Raw genomic sequence first — 23,676 nt, 5'->3', positions numbered from 1 at the left:
TACAAGAAACACACTTTAAATATAAAGATACAATAGGTTAAAAGTAAAAGGATCAAAAGCACTACCTTCTGATAACACAAGTGAAAAATTGCAGTAGTTATATTACTATGAAACAAAGTAAACTTCTGAACAAAGAATATTAACAATTAATAATAATTTTTAAAAGTTAATTCATCAAGAAAATATAACAATTCTAAATGTTAATGACTCTACTAACAAAGCTTCAAAGTATAGGAAAAAACACTGAAACAACTGGGAGAAATATATAAGTTCACAATTATAACAAGGATAATAGAAGACTTGAACAATACTATCCAGCAGCTTGAGCAAACTGACATTTATGGAATACTCCAACCAACAAAGTAGAACATATATGGAACATTCATTTAGACTATATTCTGAGCCATAAAACAAATATCAGAATTTTTCAAAAAATTAAAATTACACAAAGTATGCTCTCTGACTACAATGCAAACTAGAAATCAATAACAGAAAGATATATGGAAATGCCCAAATAATTGGAAATTTTTTAACACAGTTCTAAATAACAGATGAGGATATCACAAAGAAATATGTTAAATCTTTTGAACTGAATAGAAATGAAAACAGCACATTGAAACTTGGTAGACACAACCAAAGCAGTGCTTTGAGGGAAATTTATAGCAGTAAAATGTTTGTAGTAGAAAAGAAGAAAGGTCTGAAAACAATAATCTAAGCTTCTACCTTATAAACTAGAAAAAAAGTAATTAGGCTTTACATAAGCAGAAGAAAGGAATCAATAAAGAAAAAAGATCAATGAAATAAACAGCATACTAAAAAATAGAAAATCAATTAAATCAAAAGTCATTTCTAGGAAAATATCAATAAAATTAATAAATTTCTAGCTATATCAATCAGGTAAGAAAAATGAGTTAATAGAACTACAAACACAAGAAATTAAAAGGCAAATTCTACAGACTTTACATGGATGATAATAGGATATTTTGAACACCTTTATGTCAAAAATTCAACAATTTAGATTAAATGGATAAATTCCTTCAAAGACTACTAAACTATTAAAGGTCATTAAAAGGAATTCATTACCTAAATAGCTGTATTTCTAAGAAGGAAATTTAATTCCTAATTAAAAATCTTCCCAACAAAGAAAATTCCAGATCCAGATAGCTTTACTAATGAATTTTACCAAACACTTATGAATTAATACAAGTATTAAACAAACTTGGAAAAGAAAAAAAGAAAAAAATACCTCCCAACTCATTTTATGAGACCAGCATTACCCTAATACCAACACTAAACAAAGACAACAGAAGAAAAAGAAACTACAGGCCAATGTCCCTGATGCTCATAGACACAAAAATCACTAAGAGCATTTTAATAAATCAGTTCAAATAATGTATATAAAGAGGATAATACTTCACAATCAAGTAGGGTTTATCCCAGGAAAGCAATTTAGTTTAACACTTGAAAATGAATCAATGTAATTCACTATATTAACAGCCAAGCTACATATATGAAAATGTTAATAACTGCAGAAAAACAACAGTAGTTGACAAAGTATTTGACATACAATATAATCTAAATAAGCAGAGATGTCTAGTGATATTTATCAAATTATCTATCCTTTCTTTATGATCTGTAAGGCCATCTCTCATATATTAAATATGACATGGTTTTGTTTCTGTACATTTTATTTACTCCCATTGATTTGTTTGCCTATCTCTGCATTAAAACCACACTACTGTATGATTTTGACTTTCTAATAATTCCTCATTACTGAAAGAACAGTTCTTTAAAATTGTGGTAGCAATTATTTGTTCTTGGCTTTCCCAAATTTACCAAGTTCCGTGGACAATCTTGTTGGATTCTGAGTGGAGCTGCATTGAATTTATAGATTAATATAAAGAAGAACTGATATCCTTATAATATGTAGACTTCTTACTTAGAACTTAACATATCTCTGCTTATTCATTCCATATTTTATGTCTGAAAATGTTTTATAGGCTTTTTTCATAAAAGTTTTATATATCTTTTGTTGGGTTTATTCCTAGGTAATTTATACCATTTTGTTGATTCCAGAACTGGAAGTGGAATGTCTCTGATAGGTGTTATCTTGCAATCAACAACAAAAAACTTTATAGTGACTAGCTATGCTCACCAACACATTTTATCAATTTATATGGTCATCATTGTTTCTTGAATTTGTTTGCTTCCTTCTGAGTTCACTTTTTTTCCTTACTGAAGTTTAACCTATCTTGAATCTCCTTTGGGTACTCCTCCCTCCCTATCCAGAAGTCCTTAAACCGTATCCATCTAGCTCACTGACTTCAGTGAAGTACCAAGTCCTAAAAACTTGTTTGGTGTGCCTACTATCTGATGCTAGTATGGATAGTATACATCTGATCAGAGAATCAGTAAGTGGCTGGCTCAGTTCTAAGAAATAAAACCATATCTTTGTGCTCCCCATTCACTCAATAGGCCCAGAGGTCTCTATAAATCTATCAGCCCTGTCAGTAGGTCTGCAAATTTTTCAGCGGCTTTCCTGAGCTACACAAGATTGGTGTTGGAAGGACTGCAAACCCCTGTCCCTGCCTTCACACAGTATCCTTCAGTTAGGCACCACAGATTACTTCCAACCAGGAGCCCAGCAGACCTGTGGCTTTAGTTCTGCTCACAGCTTGGGTATCTATTCTAACTCTGGTTCACAGTAATATTCAAAATACCTAAAAACTGAGTACATCCCAGGTACAAAACATTCACAACACATGTCAGCTTGTAAAAGAAGGAGGAGGAAGAGGAAGAGAGGAAAGAAAGAGGAAAAATGAGTATGATGTCTGAAACTTACTTAGAAAATGCATCAAGGGGCGCCTGGGTGGCTCAGTCGGTTAAGCATCCGACTTTGGCTCAGGTCATGATCTCGCGGTCCGTGAGTTCGAGCCCCGCATCAGGCTCTGTGCTGACAGCTCAGAGCCTGGAGCCTGTTTCTGATTCTGTGTCTCCCTCTCTCTCTGACCCTCCCCCGTTCATGCTGTCTCTCCCTGTCTCAAAAATAAATAAACGTTAAAAAAAATTTTTTTTTAAAAAGAAAAAAAAAAGAAAATGCATCAAAAAATGGTTTGATGGATGGATAGAGAGATGGATAGATAGGTACCATTTGGTAGAGTAAATATAGTAAAATGTTAATTCTAGATTCTAGGTGGTAGGTACATGCATTTTCACTGTAAAATTCTTTCAATATACCTGTATGTTTGAAAGTCTTAATAATAGAATATAGAAGAAATGTTTTACTTACAAAAGCCATGTTAAAGATGTACAGGATGACATACAGTCCTTATACAGTATGTCAAGGGGTTGTGAAATCAATTTAGTGGGTCCACACCAGGATTTCAACAATGTCTCACATGTAGTAAGGTTAAATCCTATTTTGAAAAACTCTTGTTTTGTTTTATTTTATTTTATTTTATTTTATTTTATTTTATTTTATTATTTTATTTTATTTTTAAGTTTTTATTCATTTGAGAGACAGAGAAAGAGAGAGAGAGAGGCAGAGAGAGGAAGAAAAAGAAAGAATCCCAAGCAGGCTCCAGCACACCAGTGCACAGTCCGACACAGGACTCAACTCATGAACCATGAGATCATGACCTGAGCCAAAGTTAGATGCTTAGCCGACTGAGCCACCCAGGTGCCCCCAAAATTCTTGTTTTATATACATATGTGGAAAGGTGTATCTATAATACTAAATTGTAATGTAAAGTATTTTTGGGCTGTGAATTATGATATAAAATGTATTTTTTTACTATGGATTACAATCAAAGAAGTTCAAAAGCCACCAGTGCAGAAGTGGCCAAAAGCTCAAAGTTCACATCTTCTCATTTCAAGGGACTGGAAGAAAAAGAAATGAGAAGGAGGTGGTGTGAGATGGAGGAGGGGCGTGTGGAGAGAGAGCTGAGCTTTGGTCTACTATTGCCCAGCTTAGAGAGGAGCAGGTATGTTAGATAAGTTGAGGACAAGGCTAAGGGCAAAAGGTTTCCATCTGGATTCTCATTTGATATTCCAGGAGATGACTGTGTTGAAGCTGTTCCCTTTCACCAATCTTCGGCAATAGTGAGGGGGATGGAGGCACAGAGTAAATGCAGTGGTAGAAAGAGGGTCATAGTCTAGCTTTCTTGAGTCATTTTCAGTTGGGGTATGGATTAAGACCTACAAATTTTCACACGGCCACTGGGTAAGTAAAGGTATCAAAGTCCTGAGCCAGAAATGCCACAATATTCAAGGGCCAAAATGCCCACTTTGACTGTACTGCAGAGGCTGTAAGGGAGACCTAGCTAGGCCATGAAAACATGTAGAATGTGGCAGAAACTCAGTAAGAACCTAACTAATGCTAAAGCTTTCAGCGAGCACTCCTACCCAAGAAGACAGCAGTTCAGGAGTTACATCAGCTGAGCAAACCTCAGCAAAAAAAACCAGTAATTCCTCAGCAGTTGAAGACCACATAGCTCAAAGGACTATTTTGCTTCCCTGGCACCATGAGGACTCCAAAACATTTTGCTCACTACTATCTAAAAAGAATTTAGAAACCTCTGCACCCCTCAGTTAGAAACTATGTACCGTCACTTAGAAACCAACATTGTAAGTTGACATTTAAAATGTTTTATTGCTAGTGTAAAAACAGTTGCAAAGGATGTCTTTTCCAGCTGTTTACAAATATTGCCATTACTAAATAAAAATGTTAAATTTTTCTTTTAAATCTATCCAGTGAGATTAAATATCAGTACAATTTTATATCAACCATCATCCATTTTTTAAAATCCATGGAAAAGCTTTGTGGGGGCCTGGGTGCCTCAGTCAGCTGAGCATCCAACTCTTGATTTTGGCTCAGGTCATGATCCCAGGTAGGACTGAGCCCCACATCAGGTTCCATGCTGGATCCTGCTTAAGATTCTCTCTCTCTCTCCCTCTGCCCCTCTTCCCTGCTCACACTTTCTCTCTCTCCCTCCCTCCCTCCCTCCCTCCCTCTCTCTCTCTCTCTAAAATAAAATAAAATAAAATAAAATAAAATAAAATAAAATAAAATAAATATATGGAAAAGCTCTTAATCATAAAGTTTACCTGTTCCTTTTTCTCCTCAACTTCATATTTCTATCCCATTTCTTCCTTAACAGAAACACATAAACAACAAAGGAAAGGTTCAGAGCCCTACAAGAAGTTTATGGCACCAATATTTCCAAATGTCCCTTTGTTTGATGTGCTAGAGGTTTTTCTACTCCAGGGTGAAGCACCATAGTAGATTCAGGATGAGGGAGAAGTATGCTCTGCCTAAGGATAATAAAAGATGGGAAAGGAGAAGAGGCATATACCACATTTGCAGGGAGAATAATTGTAGTAAAAAGTACACATGGAGGGATGCCTAGGTGGCTCAGTTGATTAAGTGTCTGATCTTGATTTCAGCTCAAGTCATGATCTCAAGGTCATGGGATCAAGCCCAGTGTCGGGTTCTGCACTGATTAAGATTTTCTCTCTGCCCCTCTCCCCAGCTCGTGCCCTCTCTCTCTCTCTCTCTCTTTTTCAAAAAAAAAAAAAAAGTACACATATAAGTTAAGAATTAGTCATCTATTCCTTAAAACTACTCTTCTTGCTCTTTGGGTATCTGCAGAGGAACAACTTCAGTTGACTTAACCTCCCCATCTCCCTAAAAACCTAGATGCCTTCCTGGAGGAAACACAGAAGGGCAGAAATAATGGGCATCTGAGCCTCGTTATCCACAAGGCTGCTACCTAAAAGAATGGTTAAAATTTTTTGCCTCAGTCAAATTTAGTTTTTACTTTTCTCTAGTACCATGAGTGACACCTTCTGTGAAAAGTCAAATCAAATTTACACAAATTCTCAAAAAATACTTCTTTGCATATCTTGTACAGTGTGTGTGAGTTTGCTTACTTGAAACATGTATCTCCTTCCTAGAGTAAACTCTAACATATGTTTTGCAAACTCAGTGACTTTCATTCCCTGTCCATAGTCTTCAACCACTCTAGGATCTTAGATGCTCCAATTCTGAGGATGAAGAAGGCCATTAGTCTCAGTCTTACATTCAAAATAGTCCACAATTAGCCATTTTCCTTACCTCCAAATAAAATTATACATACAATCAAAGAGATATAGTGACAGAATCATTTGAAAGAGACAGTACAAAACTTTTGTCCCTTCACCAGATCATGCTCCCTATATGGGTTATGAATTAATATTTTTAGGGGTGCCTGGGTGGCTCAGTCTGTTAAGTGTCCAACTTTGGCTCAGGTCATGATCTCACAGTTCGTGGGTTCAGGCCCCACATTGGGCTCTGTGCTGACAGCTTGGAGCCTGGAGCTTGCTTCAGATTCTGTGTTTCCCTCTCTCTCTGCCCCTCCCCCGATCATACTCTTTCTCTCTCTCTCTCTCTCTCTCAATAAGTACACATTAAATTTTCTTTAACTTTATATAGTTTATCATCATAAAAAATAGAACAATTATATTGTGGGGGGGAGGAGTGTTGACAGAGTTAATCTTAAGTGTCATCATGTAAAATATACCCAATGGTTTTTATATCCTCTTTTGACATTTCTTCATTATTATACTCTGAACCTCAAAAAAAAAAAAAAGGGGGGCCACTCTCAACCTATGGGAGATCTTATCTACACCCACTGCTCTTATTTCCTCAACATCACTTCTTTCTTTTTTTGTATCAAGTACAACTTGTTTGAAAATAAATCTTACACACTCCTAACTTCATACCATTGCCTATATTAATCTCTTTTTCAAGCCCTCCCCATATTTCAGTTAATGAAGCATACCTTGCCTACTAACTGCAAACATGGAGCTCCAGTCCCATTATAGCTCTGCCTTGCTGTCTCAACTCATTTTGCACAAGTATTTCAATTGCCTATGTATAATATTAATAATCAAGGTATTACTTATATGTGGAATTAAAAAACAAACAAACAAAAAAAGGTCAAACTCATAGAAACAGACAGTGTAAGAGTGGTTCCCAGGGACTGAAAGTGTGGAAAATAGGAAGATAGGAAGAAGTTGGTAAGAGGGTACAAACTTTCAGCTATAAGATGAATAATATCTAAGATATGACATGGTAACTATAGTTGATAACACTGCATTATATATCACTGAAATTTTGCTAAAAGAGTAGAACTTAAATATTCTCCTCAAAAAATATATATAAATATATGAGGTGATGTATGTGTTAATTAACTAGATGGTAGGAATCCTTTCACACTGTAAACATATATTAAATCACTATGATGTACACTTTAAATATCTCACAATTTTGTCAATTATACCTGAATAAAGCTGAAAAAAATAATAAAGATGATGATAGCTTACCAGTCTCAGGTGCTGTGATAAGAGTTTTATATACATTAACTACTTAATCTTCATAACAACCCAATGAGGTCATTATTATTATCGTTGTTACTCTTATCATTATCTATAAACTGAGAGGTCTGGATTCGATGGCCTCTAAAGCTCACTTCAACCTTAAAATGCTTTCATTCTATTTTTAATCTTTTTTATAAATTCCCATACAACATAGGATCTGTACCACATATTTTTAGTACTTAAGTACACACTAATAAGCATATCCTAAAAGTTTCATGTGCCTACGCTTTACCTCCAAAACAAGAATGTAAGCTTCCCAAGGGCAAGGTATTGGACAGTTCTGCTGTATAATCAACCCTGGTTAATGAGCACATAAGGACTATTCAACATTTCATCATTTGAGTTTGTCTTCTTTGGTGGTCTAATTTTTTTTTTTTTTTCATGGAGTAGGGAGATCTTTTCTCACCAAACAAGATTAGGTTAATTCAGTGACTGCCACAATCATAGTCCCTAAGGACACCACACCACATAGTTTATTTGCAGGGATTTTGACACACATTGAAAGTCCTACATGTGTCCATCTGATGGTTAGATGGCAAATAGGTTGTGGCCTATGTCAGGGTTTGTTTTTCTTTCTTTTTTTTTTTTTTTCTTAACATAATTTATTTTGTTTTGTGAAGACCAGAGTACGTATCTACCCAACCCTGATTTAAACCCTGACCGTATTAAAAGAGCCTTTTTTATTTTATTAGTCATTGAATGTAAAATTCAATGCCAGAAGTATAATTAGGGTATCTAGACTGAATTTCTTCTGCTAGAACAGCACTGTCCAATAGAATTTTCAGTGATGATGTGGCTATTGGCATTTGAAATGTGGATAGTGAGACTGAGGAACTAAATCATTTTATTTTATTTTTTAATTATAACTAATTTAAATTTTAAAACCTCATGAGATTTTAATAGTGTATCAGGCAGTGCAACTCTAGAAGATATAACTCACCTGTGGCTTGCCAAGGCTAAAGACTAGGATCTTTTCAGTACTTTTATGTTGTTATTCTCTTTTCTGAAACTTTGAATATTTACTTCCCAGTGACATAATAAGTGTTGACGAATGGTTTCTTGATGTATCCTTATCCATGTATATGATTTGCTTTATTTAGGAACTTGAAATATCTTAAAAATTTAGTAACAGTATCCTGATTATTTTTAGGAAATTATGTAAACTTGATTTTCTGATATAATTAATTTGAAAAACTTTGAAGACAGTGATAAATTAATGCTATACTCCTTCGCATCTTTGTTACATACATAAAATATGGGCAAATAATGAGTTATATTATTTAAAAATCAGTAATTTATTGCTTTAATTAACATGTATTCAAGCTCATGCTATTAACAACAACAGGTGAGAGGAAACCCATGATATGTCTCTTAATAAAATAAAGCAAGGCAACGATTTCCAAAACGTTTACTCTGCGTCTTCTTCATCAATCAATAGTTAATAATCAAAGATTTTTAACTAACAATCAGTGACAACACTGATCAATTTGAATAGAAAATAGAAAATGCTAGTCAATCCTCAAGAGAGTTGGTTTTCCTCCCCCTAGGAATATGCCTTCAATACTGCTTTAGTTCTTCAGGGGGAAAAAAAAATTCATATTCTTGTCCATTCACACAAACCTCTCGGTGAGCATTATTGTTTTGGGAGGAGGGGGCAGCAGGCAGGGGGCCCAGGATGTTGACGGAACAGATAGGATGTCAGGTGAAGATAGAATGCTGTGCCCTCTCTAACCAGCTGAAGACTCGGCATGATTGTTTTCTTACAAATAATACCTGTGGGTGTTGAAACTGTTCAGGGAATCTATCAAACACACTCTTTCACTTTGCTGCTGTAACTCTATAAAATTTATTCTCATTTCAAAAGAGTCATAGGCAATAATACCTGTAGGTGGTTGAGTAATTTAAAGAAAATTTGTCAGGTCTACTTTCACTTACTTTACCAGAACAATTCTATACTTATTTGGAGGTTTTAAAATGCAACATTTTCTATTCAGTATGATTAAAAAATTTCAAAATAAGAGCCCCTTATCTAAAGAGTTGTCTTAAACTAAATATAAGTAAAGAAAATATAATATTAGGATGTTTTAGAATAAAACTTTGATCCAAAAAGGAAAATAAATTAATGTTGTTTTTCCATTTTTTATAATTATATAAATAATTCACACACAGATGTACAAGAACAGAAAATACCTGACCGGTGTGACATTAGGAAAAAATATATTACTTTTAATGCCAAATTATCATTCTCAGGAAGTCATTCTCAGGAAAATCTGAAGGCTTAGGTCTATAAACTTATAAAAACTATCTACACAAATTGAAAAATATACAGATGGAAGAATAAAGGTAATAACCTTTCCAGATTAATTAACTTTCCTTGGTAAGTCATCAATATCCATATTAAGTTTACTTTATATTAAGTATCATAAAACACTTAAAGGTAGACTTTTAAAATTTTTCTATTATGCAACTGACATTTTTAGTCATAAGTTCAGAGGGAGAAAAGTTCAATAATGCTTAGTTTAAAAATGTATTTTCTGTATTAATTCATTTAAAAAACATTAAAAAGTTAATTAAACATTTAATTAATCAAAAAAGTGATAACTAACACTTTTTAAAGTGTTTATTTAAAAGTGAAGATATATTTTCAATATCCAGATGGAACTTACTCTTCATTAAAATGTTTACAATCACATACGCAGGAAAGTTTATCGTCCTATACAAAATTACTTTAAAATATCATTTTTAAATAAGAGCTCTTACTTGGTTCTTAACTTTTGAGGGAGTGTTTAATATTAATAAAAATAATATTTTGAATTGAAAGGTACCCAACTGAGATGCTAATAAAGCTCTCTGTTTCTATGTAACTGCATTATCAGGAAAAAAAAAAAAAGGAAAAATCTTTAAGTCTAATTTTTTTCCAAAGTGAGTTATTCAATAACTAGTTTTCATGGTAAAAAGTTCAAATTTGAGCCAAAGATACATATTTGATACTTTGTAGTATAATTCTAAGAGAATTAGAGAAAAATACAGATTAGAAAATTTTTCTCCTGACCTAAACAGCTTTATGACAAATCAAATGAAATGTTCCATGAAGATAAATGATGGAAAATAAACAATATTTCAATATTGTTTCCTGTTTTATCTATCCCATCATGGTTTTTGTCCCTCTCTGTAATAATTACCTATGCACCAACTCTAGATGGCAATATTGCACTTACTGTACTTTCAAGAAAATTGTCACAGTCAGTCCCCACATATCCTCTTTATCAACATTTTATGTGCCACGGATCTATAGCCTCTTATTATAAGTGTAATGAAGCAGAAGTTATTGAAGCATTTTATTGATTGCTCAGATCACAAGTTTACTGCCATACTGAATTGGCACCTTACTCACTGAAGCAAACTGCTGACACCTTTTTTAAAAAGTGACAACTACATCTATTTCATGACCAGAAATCCATTTTCATCTCTATCAAGACAAGAATGCAATTTTCACTTCATTTAACTGATGTTAGGCCTGCTCAAAGCATGACACTTAGAAAAAGACACAAGTTTAAGGTTCTTAAAATACTTCAAGTAACTAGAATGCAGCTTGGTTTCAGGAGAAAAAAATCAACAATCATTCAAATCTACAAACAACCTAATATTCTATAGAATTACCTAGCAGAACCTTAGAAGTAGTTTTCAACTACTTGAAACTACTGCAACACAATTTTAATGTTTTTAATAGTAAGTTGTATTTATATATTATTGATTTTGCTCCAAGCTTTTGAAAGACATCAAGAAGTTCAAAACTGAACTATTTTGGGTGTTGCCCCACTAAGGCTAAATCAAGGAAACAGCCCAATTTCTAGTGTATATTATAGATGGGGATCCTGTTTAGAGCAAATGACTATAGTTAACAACACTATATTATATGCTAAAAGTTGTTAAGAGAGTAGATCTTGAATGTTCTCACCACAAAAAAGAAATGGTAATTATGTGAGATGAGAAAGGTGTTAACTACCCCTATGATGGTAATCATTTCATTATATGTAAGTGTATCCAAACATCATGTTGTACACCTTAAACTTATACAAAGTTTTATGTCCATTGCATCTCAATTAAGCTGGGAAAAAAGTAGCTGGCATACCAATAATAAAGTATACATAAAGAATGAAATAGAAATAGTTACTCCTTCAGTCATGTTAAGACCAATAAATGACTTTGAGTGACCTAAGATACAAGATATAAAAAGACAAACTTTCAACACCTCTTTTATGGGGAATTAAAATATTAACATTTCTTGGAAAATACTTTTTGCAATCAACAAATTCTGTCAGTACTAAATGTAATTCAAGTATATTTTGAACTCAATCTATTCTGAGTAGAATTATATTATTATTTCTTTGCTACCTAAGTATCAAACTGATTAAGAGCATGGGTACAGTGGGCCAACATTAACTTAGGAAAGTTTTTAAACAAAATCTAGAGCTTTGGTAGAGGTTAGTTTAATGTAATAATAAAACACATTTCAGTGTTAAACTGCAAAACTAATATATGCTACAGTTGGATGGTCATTTCCTCATCTAATTACATGCCTGCAAAATAAAGTTATAGTACAAATCCAGTTTAGAAAGTGAAACCCAATCTCTGAAATAGAAATTCAGTGTCTGAGATTCTTATACCCAAGACATCAAATATAGAACATTTAGAAATAGCATGTAACAGCATTCAAAAAGTACTTTGTTTAATTAATAATTAAAAGGACCACATACACAAAAAGCTTAAATCACTTAGGCAGAAAACTATAGTTTTCAATAAACTTCATTAAACAATGGTCTATTACAAACAGCCCAAGTACATATTTCCAAATGAAAATTATAGAAATAAAACATTTCCTTTAGCTTCAGACATAAATAGAAATTGTCAGGTTTTTTTTTAAGTTTAGAAAATGCTTGAAGAGTTTAAGAAATATTTGGGTGTATTTTCTTTATTTATTGTTTTTAAGTAATCAACAAACTAAAATTTAATTTCAAAGTTGATCATTTCTTTCCAAAATATGGAAAAGGAGAAGTAAAATTCAAAAAAACCCTTCAATTTTTTTCATATCTTAAATTCCACAAAGGCTATGATTCTCTTCATAATTAAGATGGTGATTGCTAAGATATCATAGTTAGATACTCATTTCCTTTGTTTCTGTCTGAATTTTAAAAATGACTATGCAATCTATAACAACTGTTAAGCTATACTGTGAACCACTTTAAATGATTAAAGCTGGATACTTATGAACTCTTTTTGAAACTATTTTAAGAGTGCAATGCATTCATTATTTAAAAGTATCTGAGAATTTTGTTGGTTGGGGAAAAATTCAAAGAAGTATCAAAATTAAGACGACATTTCCAGTAATGAATGTTTCCCAAAGATCATGTTTGTACTTAAAATCAGTCATTCCAAATCATTATTTATATAGCTTCCTGGCACAGCTTCATGGACTTTCATGCATCTCTACAGTGTTTCTGAACAGACTGACATATATTTTGTTTACTGACAGCAACTAAAAGCTCTACGTAGGATCATAAATAAAGAAGATCATGTTTAAAAATCACTAATATCATTTTAAAAGGTAGTGCAGGCTTGTGTTTTGGCCTCTGTTTAGCTGTGTTAGGCCTATGAATGACAGCTTCCCTGCTTGAAGCACACAGAAAGCACAGCCTTCCTCATTCACTGACAGGACTGTGGCCTTTTCACACGTTCCTTCCACAGCAGTGTTTGTCCCCAAACACTGGAACTCGACACAATGGCATTCCTCCTTCAACACCCCCACCAACAGCACCACTACTTAACAAGAATGCTAATGAGATGAACGGGCCCTGTCGCTGAAAGTGTTAACTGCATTTCATAGGAATGCATTTATGCTACTTCAAAGATTACCAATTAAATAGATTCTGCTTAGCTCTGAGCAATTTCTAAGATGTTTCCACTTTTAAGGAAATGAATGTGATAAATGTAAGACAAAGTGACTTTATGCTGTCCTATATATAATATCTCATTTTATATACATGAATCAGTATATACTTAAGACCACACTAATGTAGTGGGCTTAATTCAGTTGCATGCTATAATAGCCAAGTTAAAGTTAAAAACTGAAAAATGAATATGTTTATAAACATAAAACCAGTAGTTCTGACTTTCCTTTTAAAGCTTTATGATCACAGTTTATTTGAAAGATATTTCCTTTGGGAATCCCAAAGCATCCAATTTAAAGTTTGTAATCTTTTGATAGAATCTCAGTAAAACAATATTACTGTTTTTATATATGATCTCAGAAGTGAAATGAATAGAAATGATATCGAGAGTTCATATAATTATGCAAGTTTAGGTTTGTTAAAAACAAATAAGAATCATCATCCATTTCCATTTTACCTAATTATTCCTCAACACAATCTTATATAAAAGTAAATAGAAAAGGCTATTCCTAAGGTCAAATGAAGTAAATGCAGTTCAAATAAAGTTCATCAATGCTAAGAAGGATATCTGCTAAGAAGCCCTACTCACAAATAAAGCAACTGCCAGGCTTAACACTTAGACACTGATGACCTGATAATGGTACCACTACAGTGACTTTTCTAAACACTGCAAATAATTTTAAATTAAGTCATATTATTACAATACAAAAGAAAAGAGGCTCAAGAATACATACAATTGGGCATATCTAAAATAAATAAAAATTTGCATGGAAATGCATAATATTAATTTTCTATTTCCTTTTCTTCACTTTTATATCTTAAAATAAAACCTAGACAAGTATCACATTAAAACTGTTGAATGCAAAGCTTTAAGCTATTACAACTTAGCAAAGGTAAAAGGTTTAGTTAGGAAGGGCAAAGAGCCTAGGTTCTTGAAATATGTCCAAATTTGGCATAATGTTGATGATATAGACAACCTCAGAGATGCTAAACATGTTAATTATTGTTCATATTTTGTTCAAAATGTATTTTTCATCAATTTTGAGTCATAAAGAAATCTTTAATATCAAAGCAGCAAGTAATTCTTAAAACATTTTCTTTTTTCACAATACACAGAACTCCTTTCACTCTAGTACAACTGTATATACTTATTTCAATTTTAGATGTTTAGGATAATGGAAAAAAAAAACAAGTTGTTAACTATTTTCTGAGCAGTTTCTTATCTCTAACATCCTCACTTTTAATAAAACTTAGAAAATGATTTACGTTTTTTTAAGATTTGATTTAAACAGTGCTTTTCTTGCACTAGAGTATGGTCTCATTTTTTTTTAACATCGAATAATTTTAAACTAATAGGTGGAATCAAATCACTTAATACCAAATAAATGATTACAATTAAACTGGTCATAATCCATTTTATAATATAATTGTATCTTAAAGGTTAAATAATATTTCAGTTTAAATAATTTAATCAAAAATACAACAAAACATAATTCTACCAGTTTTTATATATGATACTGGTTTGATAAAGAATATTTTTTAAAAGTTTGGATTTTTATTTTTCATATTTATTATCATAAACAGCCTTATGATAATTATTAATCCCATTTCTTGATCCACTGAAATTAACTAACTAAGCAAACAATCACATTTTGAGAATAAAAGTTTCTCATGGGAAGAGATTTCTTGCTAGTTCTGGATACCTTAGTTCAAGAGTTTCTTCTAGCCAATACAAGTTGAACTTTTCCAAACCAGACAGCAGGAGGTGCTGTGTGAACACTGAGACCGAATGGCATTCTTACCTCCCATCCCCCAGCACACACACAATAATAGCAGAATGCTTTCAAAATACTCATTTTTCAGTGGCCTGTGGCCTGAGATAATGAGCCCAGTTCTAAAATGGAACCTTATAGTTAGAAATGGAAAACCTAGACTTTATTTAACATGGTAAAATGTATGCTTAACTTCTTAAGACCAAGTACAAAGAGGATTCTAAAAATGTGGTAACTCCATTTTTATTTTATAAATGGCCATCGTCATTCTGCTTTGCAATGTGAATTCTACTTTAGGATAAATCAAAGTCCCTATAAGTAGTTATAAAAAAAAATCAGTCTTTACACACACACACACACACACACACACACACACACAGAGTTATAGGATGGGATACTTAGAAATTAAAGGACAAAACCAATTTTAAACTGATTCAGATATATTAGTTCTATTTCTTTACTTTATAAACATACAGGTTAAATAAGCATAAATGAAGTGAGTTAGTCCTGACAAGAAATTAATTCACAATTTCATTTCGCAGAATGTGATTGGTTTACATTTTAGCCCAACTTCTACAAGAGCAATTCTGATTTCATACTGAAAAAAACAAAAAGAAAAGAAAAGAAAAAAGAAAGCTGAACATTAAAACCTTCAACTGCTTTAGGAGCTATTCATTTTCTTGCTTAAAGTAACTGTCTATAGAAATTCCACATAAGGAGTTGCCTTCGCTTTGCACAGTATGCAGCAAGAAAAGATGAGACATATGACATCCCATACCAAAAGACAGATACAATTAGCCCCATTATTGTTGGCTTTGAGATTACAGAAGAAGCATTTTGGCTCCCTAACGGGCACTGAGTTCACAAAATACATGTCACAGTTTTTTTTTTTTTAATGACACAATGCCAATCATTGCTTCTATACAACCAAGTACATTTTAAAACACAGAATAAAGCAAGTTTTAAAGAGGGGTGACTCACCTGTTTATAATATTTTTTTGCAGACTTTAGTCGTTGGTACAAGGCCAAAAGAACTCCTTGGATGTACATCTTAGCTCCTGAGGGGCTGAAACCTTCTCCCTTAGAGACCCAAACTGGTCCCCGCAAAGGTGTGATGGAATTTTGCAGGCATTTTTCAAGCAGAGGTACTATGCAAGAAAATAAGGGAAAATAAATTCTTTTGACCCAACTGAAATGCACTGCCTGGAACATAGCCCCAGTACCAGAACTAACTCTTAACATCTATTATTTATATCTGACCTGGGTTAAGTCTTACAGAGGCAATTCCTGCATTACTAGTGGCCACCATGAAGGATGTATTTATATTGAGACACCCCCCCATGCAAGACTCATAAGCTTTGTGAGCACACCTGAATAGTCCTGAAGTGTGCCTAACTAGCTGCACAGAGTGTCATGGTGTGCACTGATTGCCTTATCTTCTCATTTATCACAGATGAGTTGGAACCAACCTTGCTGAAATCTACTTGCATTGTCCTGATAAAATTGTAAGATCCATGTTGTTTCTGTATATAGCTTCCCATAGAGGAGTCTATATACCTAAAACATCACATCTGGAAATTATTCATAAAATATAATCCACACTTTCATAAGCCATGCTATTCAAGTCTTTTCACTGCCATTGATTAAATAACCCATAAAAACAGGGTGGCAAGGCTGTTTAAAAATAAAGGGGAGCATCTTAAGCAAGCATTTTATCATACCTTTTTGTTTTTAAGTTTCTGGCATATAAGCTAGTCAAAGATTTAGAATGCTATTCCAGTAAGCATTTTGTAAACAGAGAGAAGATATTTACTTGTTGGCCTGTATTGCAACATCTATACTGGACTTGACAGACATGTTTATACACTTTTTCACACGATTAGCTTATAAAGTCTTTCTAGTGTAAAATAGTCAAATAACATGGCAGCTAGCTAACATTTTTCAAGATTTAATTTCCCTCTGAAATGCCAGAAATAAAGAAATAAAAAAAAAATCTTACACGCATTTGGGAACCCAGAAAAATGAAAGGATATCATTTTTTAACTTAGTCTTAAGTATACACATGTGACATAGTATAAACATACAAAATAACTATATGGCTTGGCTACCTTATTCTGATACATATTTCTACTAGAAAAGAAATTAAATAGATCACCAGCAAAGAAAATAGCTCCTAGCTCCGTGCCATTGGTTATGTTATATGTGGCATATTTTATGCAGAGAGGCCTAGCGTAGCAATCTGGAAATTGAATTACAATTAGGTTCAGCTGAGCTGCTGAGCCGCTGAGTTATGCAAATGGCCTTTGCTACTGGTATTCTGCTGAATTTTGCTCTTAGTAAAAAAGTTATGCATTTTATGGCACTAAGTTCTGCAAGTCTCAACCATAGCACAATTTAAATTCTTTCTAATGTATTCAACACTAAGGAGAAGGTTGGAAATAGAACTTAAGCTTTTCTAAAACTACTATAAAGTTAAAAGAAAATTATGACCCAGGGACTATTTAGACATCTTTAGATGTGTGCATGAAATTCACTCACCCAGCCTCAGAAATTAATTCCTAAAATTCACATATCAAAACCATGTTTATCCCCCTGAAGCAACTGTTTTTCTCTGTAAGTGTTGTTGTAACAAATACCTCAAACTTTTACAAAATATAAGATCATATAAACTATGAAGTAAAGAAAAATAAAAAATAAACGTATATCAGAATTGCAACCCTTCAATCTTTAAGAAAAATTCACAATATAAATCAATCTTGATTATAATTTTTCCTAAAGAAAACTAGCTTAAGAATGATCAGTGCTTTCAGTTAACTGCATTCATACATTATTATGTATTGAGTTTTAACTTGTAAACTTTTAATTTGGTACACTTATTGAACATACCACAGTTTTTGAATATGGAAAGGCATTACATAAATAGCTATTAAGTTGAAATAATTTAAAGTAAACTGAGAAGTAGGTAATAAACTTGAATGATCTACATCCTGGATTTAATCTTGAATTTAAACCTGAGAACATGTTATCAGATTCTCTAGTCCTACAGTTTTATTCATCCATGCTTGCCACAAAATAACTTTCAAATTCTTTAAGTCAGCCCAAGGGATTCCAAAGTATAATTTCATAGATCTTCTAATACAAACTCTACTTTTTGCAGGTTTGTGCCCTCTTAAATAAAAATTTAAGAAAAAAAAAAGTAAAGTTTAGGAAAAAAAATTATACCAAAATCCAAGCAGTGTCAGAATTGATATAGGATAGAAAATAGCTCCCATGCTCCACATGATTTATGTAATTAGGAATACTATGGAAACCAGAAATAGCAAAGCAAAGAAAGCAGTATTCACAAGCAGGTTTTATAAGAGACTTCAGAATCTGCTCTGAACTTGTTGAATAATCTGTTCAGTATTCCAGAATCTCCCTGCTGGAGGCAGGGTCCTCATTATAACCACAAGAGTGCTAATAAAGGTTAGCCTCTGAACTAGGGATTAGAAGGCTCTTTTCTTTTTGGAAGCTGCAAACTAGTAACTTTGATGATCTTCTTGAAAAGGAAGACAAAGCACACTCCAAGAACAAACAATGTTTCCACTAACTAGGAAGGTACAGAAAACATAAGAAAATGATACGCCCTAAGTACTGAGAAAGGAAGTATAAATATAAGCCTAATCTATTTAAAAAATTAAATTTATTAATCAGTTAGAATACTTCCCATATAAAAGGAGACTTGACCTAAAATGATAGTTTTGAAATATAATAGAAAATTTGATTAAAAATAAGTCAGTTGGCTTTTCACCCCCAACCATAGATTTTTTTTTAACGTGTGAATTATTTTTTAAGGATTTTGGTGGATATTCTTAATATTCTATACCAAAGACAACTCATAAGTGTTCTTAACCAATGGTTTTCTTTTATGTAGAGTTCTTTTTTACTCAGTTTCTGAAGCAAAGTGCATTCTATTAAAGAAGACTATTGCATAAAGATGTGGTGCAAAAAACAAAGGCAATTATTTAGAGAGGACAATAGACACTTTTCAACCTTGGAAAGAGCATAAACCTAGATGTTGCTATGAGCTAACAAGGCCCATGAGAGATACTCAATGAAAAAATAAGTCTTTCCCAGTGAATGAACTCCAAGGTATTATTTTGTGCATAAACCACGAGTTTCTCCTTCAAACTACTACTCATAAATATTGCCTCAGAAAGGTTAGCTGGCTGCTATCTTCCTTATTCCTTTAATATTTCTGTGTAGAGCTACACACAGCATTTTGTCTTAGGTTTGAGGCCTTAATTACAGGTGTTCTATCTATTTGCTCCTATTTACATAGTTGCAACAAGAGTTTTGTTTTCCTGTATCTCAGTATTTTCATTAAATAGGGCCTCAACACTTTTATTAGATAAGTGGTTTGGAAATTAATCATTCATTAAATTTGTCAATAAGCATAGATCAGTCAAATGTGATCATTCCATTGGGATCATTACCACCACTGCAGAGGTGCAGTTATGAGGTTGATAGCTTTTTATCCATTTTGTTTATTCTCAAGTTATGACTGCAGGGAAAATAGATGAATCCAACAGTCTCATTGTGTTTGGAGTTAAGACTGAGGATGCTAAGTAAATAGACCATGTGACCAAAAGAAGTAACTTCATTGGGTAGAGTTAATATTGAGCATCATGGGTAAATCGATCATATGATTAAACATAGTAGCTATTTTAATTTCATATCTAACAATTGATACTTTTTCCCTTGCATTTCTTCCTCCTTTTTTCCACTTGTTAATATATTCTTGTCCTTCAAGGTTCATATCAAATGTTACCTTCTTTGGCAAAATATCCCACGTTATTTAGGCAGAATTAACTGCTCCCTCCTCTATGTTTCCCAGAGCATTGTTTATAATTTTATTTTCCACTGATTGATTTGAATTAATCCTTATCTTCTCCACTCCCACTCCCATCCTCCAGTATATCATAAATGCTTTAGGGTTCTGAGGCCATAGAATTTTTTAGTTTGGTAAAAGCAGTGTTTAATAAATGTCTACCAGATGAATAAATAGTACATTGGATATACTGTGGACAGTCTTTTAGGAACTATACACAATCACCTAAAATCTGTAACTTTCTATGACCAAATGAAAATTTGATCAAAATTTAGTAAGTATTAATATCCCAGAATTTTGAAACATATTTAGAATATGTACAACTGTTTTGCCTTAATTTTCCCTATCAAATGACCTTGAAGACTAAGAAGGGAAGTAAATACAAAAGAAAATGATACAATTTGGCAATGAAGCATTAACAAGCCAGGAGAAGGCCAGAGGTGGGTATTTAAAAAGTCTTGGAAAAGCCTCATGTGCATTATCCTACCATGTCATAAATCATGTTACTATGGGAAAAAGCACACCATAAAACTTATGTAACACAGCAAAAATATTAATTAAGATCAAAATAGCTATTATAAATAATAAAGATGATATCCTCTAAGATACACCATATGCAATGAGTTCAAATGCTATTCATATAGAAATAAGCTATTCCATCTTCAAGAGGACCTTATATTAAAATCACTTCATCACTGATAAGAAGCTTGAAGTTATTTGGATTCATCATGGGGGCAGTACAAGGATTTCTGACAAGGAGACAAATATCTCTCTAAAGAGAAACCACAAAGCTGACGGAACTTACCAAGTAGAAATAGACTGGAATGTCTGTGAAGTTCTATACCTAGAGAATATAGATCTCTTTCCAAAAGCAACATCTTACATTAAAAGAGACGCTTTGTATACTCATTTGAATCTACTATGGGAAGCTAAAAAGAGGATTTTTTAATTAATATATTTTCAAAAAGTACTAGAAATAATCAAAGGCTTTAATAACCTGCTGTGAATTAAAAATTAAAATTCATGCCAATTAAATATTCAGAATCATAATTTACATAATACTGTAATTTTCACATTTCAGTCAGAGTACACGAGACTATGAAAAAAAAGAGCACTGCCCAGAGCATAATTACCTATAAAGAAACTTCTATGTGCTCTTTGGCAGCAAGTTTCAGATCTCAGTCTTAAAATACTCAGCTATTGTTAGCAGGGCATCATTAGGAAATTTCCTACCAATTCAGTTGGAATTTATTTTTAAAATGAAGTTTATCTAAAAAGTCTTTTTTGGATGAAACAAAGTGAGCTCTTTAAAGATACTAAGATTTGACTGTCTCCCACCCAGGGTGTATGCCTGGAGGGAGTGTGAGTTAGTGCCAAGGTATGTGTGTGTTTTAATGCTCTGCATCCAGCTCTAGGTAATAGTTGAAAAGCTCCCGGTCTCAGAAAAACCAGCAGATGCCACTCAAAAGCATGGTCTGCTGGGAAGATTGAATGATGTAAAGCATACTGTCTCCAGTGTTGCTTGATTTATATCAGTATATTCTTATTCAAACAAAACTAAACTAACAGCTGCTGCGTACTTTTGTTTATATGCTATATGTCAAATGTTATTGTCCCTAAGGTACTTATGTGAAAAGATTTAGCAGTCATATTCTTAAATACCGATGCCTACCCAAATTTGGATGCTTCCTCCACTGAACAAAATGACAAGCACACGATTGCTATACTTAGAGCAATCTTTCACAGCTGCTTTAGTTTTTCAGTGATCCTATTAAACTGACGGCATATTGCCTGTGGGGTCTACAGTGTTATAATACTGCTGTAAGAGACATTGATTTGTATGATAGGATCAAACAGAACAGGGATGCATTGAGGGGAAGAATTTCATAGGTCATATTGTTTTTACCTGAGTAAAATTTAATTTAGACATTGTGACCTTTACAGAACACCTGGTTATTTTAATTGCTGATGTGTGGATGAACGTTGACATTGGGGCTTAGAAAGTATGAAATCTTAGGTCTCTTCTGTTCTGAAAATGCATCCTGAGTCATGTCTTTTCTTAAACTGAACGAAGTAGCTGTGCATTAAATATGCTGGCACATCTTCTGCTTGAGCAAGTGGACCGAAATGGTGTGAATTGTTAATGCCTTGCTGCTTTGGTTCACGGCTTGTGATTGATCATTTGTAACTATATCTACTCCTTGTTCCATGAAATCAAGTATGGAGTAATGGGTTCATCAGATTTTGGGGTTAAATTGAGAGTGAAGAGGTACTGTGTGTGGAAATAAGAGTTGCCATGTTCAGGGCTGGCCTTGTAACAGCATGGAATCTAAAGGCGATATTCAAAACCACTTCACTCATCATACGCTTACTGATTCTGAATAGGGCCCATTTGCAGGGGACATTTGGTAGTTTTCCAATACGCTTTATGCCTCTTTCTACTGCCACCACCATGCACATCTTTTTTTTCATACGTCCCAGTAGCACATTGGTAGAACAGGTCAGCATACACAATTCATTTATTTAAATAACTTGGTTTATACAAGTAGAAATAAGCTGGCATTCTATTGTGTCTTGCCCTCCCCCTCAACAAAAATAATACTGTGTGGGTCTTTAAAAATACAAGTTATTTTGTGAACTCAGTTCCTTGAGTATCTTAAATATCTGATATTTAGTAATAATGTAACATAACTTGCTTGAACTGATATAGGTATAACTTTAAGTTTACTTAAATATTGAGAATAAACTGTATCTAATCTATTTTGTGTGGGTATGGCCTATACCAATACATAGTAATTGAATACATATGACCTGCTTTTGCAAACTTTAAAGCTCTGTACAAAAATTTGAGGTGTCATCTTAGTTTTGGAAAATGCAAAACATGGAACTTAAGTGAAACCAACAAAAATTAGCAGTAAAGGCCTTTAGAAATGTCATTATATAATTGTTTGCTGTAACAACTGATACCTTTTTACATTATTATTTTTTATTTTTATTATTGTTGAGAAAAGCTTAACCTAAATGGTGTTAACTGAGGCACCAATTAACTTTTGACCCATTAGGAAAAGATATCATAGAAAACACAGTAAAACTTAGAAACACAATCAAATATACAAAGCACTTAATGTGTAAGTACCATTAAAAGCAAGCTAATTGTAAAATGTTTCTTTTTTTTTTTAAGATTTTATTTTTAAGTAATCTCTACACCCAACATGGGACTTGACTTTAACAATCCCGAGGTCAAGAGTCGAATGCTCTACTGACTAAGCCAGCCAGGCACCCAAAAATATTTCAAAATTCTACTGTTACATTGTAAAGTATCAACGAATACAAATCTAAAAATTTTTCTTCTTTTTCTATTTTCTTGTCTGAAAGCAATTATAATAATAATATTTGACAGACACATACCTAATTCAGACAGCCCTACAAGAATCAGATAATGTGGATAAAGCTGTCTTGGTCTCCTTGGATGAAAATTCTAAGTCAATATATTACATTTACATATTTTATTTAGGATTATATATATATATATATATAATATTATATTTTAATTATTATATATATAATTTGTAGTTTAAATGTGATAAACTAAAGTCTTTATAGTTTCAGCAATTAAAATGGAGGGTTCCCTTTCAATGTTTATTTCTCCATGCTCATTTCACAAAAG

The 23,676-nt window shown here is 33.0% G+C and overlaps 1 protein-coding gene across 2 annotated transcripts in view; it reads right to left on the bottom strand.

Moving 5' to 3' along the window:
• Positions 1-23,676, bottom strand: part of DCDC1 (doublecortin domain containing 1) — a 480,273-nt gene that overhangs the window by 360,435 nt on the left and 96,162 nt on the right. For both annotated transcript variants that reach the window (XM_049648784.1, XM_049648790.1), the window contains one exon: positions 16,121-16,287. In XM_049648784.1, the coding sequence (XP_049504741.1) occupies positions 16,121-16,287 (167 nt within the window). The remainder of the gene's footprint in view (positions 1-16,120; positions 16,288-23,676) is intronic.

This window comes from Panthera uncia, chromosome D1 (genome assembly GCF_023721935.1).
Source record: "Panthera uncia isolate 11264 chromosome D1, Puncia_PCG_1.0, whole genome shotgun sequence".
Taxonomy (NCBI): Eukaryota; Metazoa; Chordata; class Mammalia; order Carnivora; family Felidae; genus Panthera; species Panthera uncia.
The sequence above is the reverse complement of the archived record's forward strand: the minus strand, read 5'-3'. Positions and strand labels throughout refer to the sequence as shown.